The 4,414-nt window shown below is 43.8% G+C and overlaps 1 protein-coding gene across 3 annotated transcripts in view; it reads right to left on the bottom strand.

Moving 5' to 3' along the window:
• Positions 1-4,414, bottom strand: part of ACOX1 (acyl-CoA oxidase 1) — a 51,799-nt gene that overhangs the window by 11,192 nt on the left and 36,193 nt on the right. For 2 of the 3 annotated variants that reach the window (XM_019503172.1, XM_019503179.1), the window contains 2 exons: positions 2,680-2,886; positions 427-1,039 (listed from right to left, as the gene is read on the bottom strand). In XM_019503172.1, the coding sequence (XP_019358717.1) occupies positions 989-1,039; positions 2,680-2,886 (258 nt within the window). In that variant the 3' untranslated portion in view covers positions 427-988. Of the gene's footprint in view, positions 1-49; positions 1,040-2,679; positions 2,887-4,414 lie in introns of those variants that run through there. The other variant, XM_019503165.1, reaches the window with a different exon arrangement.

Raw genomic sequence — 4,414 nt, 5'->3', positions numbered from 1 at the left:
AAATTCCCCCCCTTTTTTTTTTTTTTTTTTTTTTTTTTTTTTTTTTTACAGAAAAGTATCACCATTTTCTCCTTTTTTGATTAGCCATCAACTGGAAACCTCAAAGACTGGAGGTGCCAAGGGGATATGTGACAGGGGTGTTGGAAAGGCAGGGGGAGGAAGGAAACAATGGAATTTCCTAGAGAAAGCTCCCTAGATAAGTTTGATTGAGGCAGTGCTCCATAAGGCGGTAATTCAGAGATGCTGCAAGAGGCCAGAACTGATGCAGAGAAGGAAGGGTGGGAACTCCTGCCAGACAGAGAATGTAGTGCTCAGGCAAACATGAGTCATGATGTGGGGATTGAAGTGTAAGGTGTCACAGATCTACAATAAAAGCCCAAGAACTCTCTTAACCAGTGAAGCCTGGTTCTGGACCAGGTCTCCTCGCAAAGAGCTAGAAGCCAGAGAATTTATACATCAGTTTTGTGTTTATGTATGAGGGCACCAGGGCAAGAGAGGCTGGTGCTAAACTGAAAAAGAGAATAAAAATAGTGGCTTTTCTTAACAACAACAACAAAAAAATACAAGACATAATTGCTTCTCAGCGGCTATTGCCTAAACACAGTTAACTACTTAGTAGTAAAATTCTGCTACCTTTCCCTGATGACAGCAACTCCAGCACTTAGCAGCTTCACACATGCAAGCCTTGTACGCCCCTAATGCTCTCCCAAATGTTTAAAAAGTTCATTTCTCACCATGATTATAACTGCACTTTAAAACAAAGCAAACAAACCAACGGTCCAGTTCCTAAGCAAATCTTCCCACTGACTCTCTTCAACTGATTAAACAAAAAACAAAAAAAAACAAAACAAAACCAGAATGCATGGTTACAATTATTTTCTGTCTTATTAGAATTGGAAAGATTCAATTCAGGTGCTTGAAAGGAAGGGCAATGACATCCAATTTCTAGACTTGGAGAGTCTGTGAATTTTCAAACATGGGGCTGGTTTCACAGCTTGGCTTGCATCGGCTTCAAGTGTTTGTGGAAAGACTCATGAACCTGTAGGAAAAAAGGGAGATCAGGTAAAAAAAAAATCAAGTTCTTATTTGTAATAAACATACACAAGGTATCTATACATGTACTGAAGCACTGAAAACGTGGCCACTTCTGGGGTACAAGAGTAACGTCTGAACTTGTACTATGGCACCATTCACAATACAGGGAGGAGGGGGAAATCTGTCCAGAACAGGAGTGTCACCCCATGCTACTCACAAAAAGGACCACACCACACATTTCATTTCTATAAAGAACAAATAAATTCCAAAAATTTAAGAAGGATCTCATTTGAGAGAGAGTAGCTCCCAGATAGTCTTGGATGCACAAAGGACTGAGCCGACTCCAACCTGCAGGGTCATAGAAAAAGTAAGGCTGGAAGGAACCTTGGAAGGTCATCTAGTTCAGCCTCCCGCTCAAGGCAGGATCATTCTTGACTACCATGCCAGCTAAGTAGTTGTTCAACCTGCTCTTGAAAATAGGGAGATGGATCTTCCCAATTTCCAACCTAAATTTCCTCTTCTGCACATGGGGCCATTGCTGTTAGTTCTGTCCCCTACAGCTACAGAAAAAAGTCCATCTTTATCCTTTCTATAAATCGCCTTTCAGGTATTTGAAGACTGTTATCAATACCCCTCCCACCGCCCCCAGACTAAAAAGCCCTAGCTCTTTCAGCCTTTCCTCATAAGTCGTGCTTTGTAGGCCTCTAATTATTTTTATTTTTTGCTCTGGGCTGGACTCTTTCCAATATGTCCACATCCTTTATGAAGTGTGGAACCAAAACTGGACATGGTATTCCAGGTGAAGCCTCACCAGGGCTGAACAGAGCAAAGGAATCACTTCCCTTGATTTGCAAATGACACTAGTTAATATAATCCAGTATCCTGTTGGCCTTTTTTTGCAACAAGAACACACCATTGGCTCATTTTCACTGTAACCTCCACGTCTTTCTCTGAAGTACAGCAGCTTAGTCAGTCATTCCCCGGTCTGTATTTATGTATGCACTTGTTCTTGTTGAATTTAATTTGGTTGACTGCAGACCACTTTTCCCTGCCTACCCAGTTCATTCTGGATGACAGTCCTACCCTCGGCGGTGTCCAGAACTGCACCCAACTTGGTGTCATCTGCAAATTTGCTAAGCGAACTCCTTCCATATTCTTTCTTAGTTTCTGGCCAAGAATAACTGCTTCCCAAGATAAAGAAACTGTCTAGGGAGGGGTTGGCAACCTATGGCCCAGGGCTGGATCTGGCCTGTGGAACTTGCTTGAGCACCACAGAGAAGCAGTGACAGGGAGAAGCAGCGGCCGAGTCCTACAACGGGTTCCCTTCAGACCCAACCTGGCATATTCTGGCCTGCCACCAGGATACATTGTTCATACCAATCTACAGCTCATCACCCAACTGTCTTGCTTTGCTTCTGTGGTAGCTACAAACAGAAATCAGAAATGCAGCATCTGACATTCTCATACACCTAAGAAGCAACAATGTTGATTTATTTCCTCAAATTCATACTGTGACCTATAGCCACTTTTTCCCTGCAGAGTCCTCCAGCAGGATTTTCATGAATACCATTGATATGACCCAAAATATTTGGTTCACAACAAGAAAAATAGGAGCTGGAAGGAACTAAAATAAGGGTTCCTTACCTCAGTTTTGTTTAGGGGGGATTTCTTTGCCCACTCAAACATGTTTTCATAGATGTTGCCATCGTAGCGTCCAAGCACAGATCCAAGATGGGAATCATGAAAGTCAAAGGAATCGACTAGTGCTACAGCATTGGGGCGGATTACAGCCAGGAGATCCTTCACCTGCTGGTATACCTGAGTAACCTGTGCATCTGTCAAAATGCCCCCCTTGAACAAAAGCCAAGAAACCAAATCAGAATAGGTTCTTATCACAGCCATATAACCTCTCCTCCTAGGACTGTATGTGAAAGACTGGCCTGCAGGCCTGCTCTCATGCAAGGAAAACTAGTTCATCACACAATATTAAATAATAACAAAATGCCAAGTAACCAGGCTGATAAGAACAGACATGTATAGGTCTGTTTTGCATGACAAAAAACACAGGACAGTAGAACAGGACAGGACAACCTGGGTCAATGAAGCCAGTCCCCTGCAGGAAACCATGTAGCTATTAGTTCCAAATGTTTCAAAAGAACATCTGCTTCAGCTGCTCCTCACACCATAAACCCCCAATGTCCCAAAAATTCTTTGGTAAGCTTGGGATGTTAGTAGAAAAACCAAAGGCCTCAAAAAAGGCATAATAACAAAGGTAGTTTCTATGTAAGAGAAGGACCGTTTCCCTGCCAGGCTGTTAGTAAGGGAGCCTGGTTCTTTAGAGTACCTGTTTTAACCCTCAAAGCAGAGGTATTCTTTGCACATGCCTTGTATTACGTTCAATTCTTCCAGTTTTCATAATTATTTTTGGCAAATGGAGCAGGGAAGAATCAGAGAAAAATGTAAGAAGACTTGTAGGTATAAATATTATATTTTCTTGCATATCATACACCCCCAAATAAGGTGTGTACCTGGTTTTTGGGAAGGCAGAATGAAGGGCAGAAAATGTTATGGCCCCATAGATCAGCAACATAGCCTACATGACCTAATCAGTGACCTAGTGATTGATGGGAAGCTAGGTGACAGTGACCACGAGCTGATCACCTTCACCATCTGCCGGAAAGCTGGTAAGTCAGTCAGCAACATGGAAGTCCTTGACTTCAGGAAAGCCAACTTTGACAAGCTCAGGAGCCTTGTCAGTGAGGCCCCTAAGGGACCACAACCCCAGGGGGAAGGGAGGTTCAGGAATAGTGGTTGCTCAAGGGAGCGATCCTCAATGCACAAGCTAATTCTATTCCATCTTGGAGGAAAGGCAGCAAGAAGGCACAACAGAACCCTCCTGGCTCTCCAGGGATCTAGCAGATGAAGACTAAAAGGAAAGGCCTCCTGAGGCTAAAAGGAAAGGCCTACAAAGGATGGGATTCACCTCCAAGGAGGAATATTCTGCACTGGTCTGGTCCTGCAGGGAGCAAACCAGGAAAGCCAAGGCTGCAACTGAACTCCAACTAGCTTTGAGTATCAAGGACAATAAAAAGTCCTTTTTCAGATATGTGCGGAGCCAGAGGAAAAGCAAGGGCAACACTGGACCCCTGCTAAACCAGATGGGACTACTGACGCCCAGGAAAAAGCCAACCTATTAAATGGGTACTTTGCGTTGGTCTTTCATCAGTCCTATGGAACGCCCATGCCCACTACAGGACAGGGAAATCCGGGTGAGGGAGATTCTCTGCCCTCCATCAATGCTGACCTCATTGAAGGAACACCTTGAGAGGCCGGATACCTTCAAGTCAGCTGGCCCTGACAATCTACACCCCAGGGCACT

This window comes from Gavialis gangeticus, unplaced genomic scaffold (assembly GCF_001723915.1).
Source record: "Gavialis gangeticus isolate Ggan-Ray unplaced genomic scaffold, GavGan_comp1, whole genome shotgun sequence".
Taxonomy (NCBI): Eukaryota; Metazoa; Chordata; order Crocodylia; family Gavialidae; genus Gavialis; species Gavialis gangeticus.
This window is presented reverse-complemented; position numbering and strand designations above follow the sequence as displayed.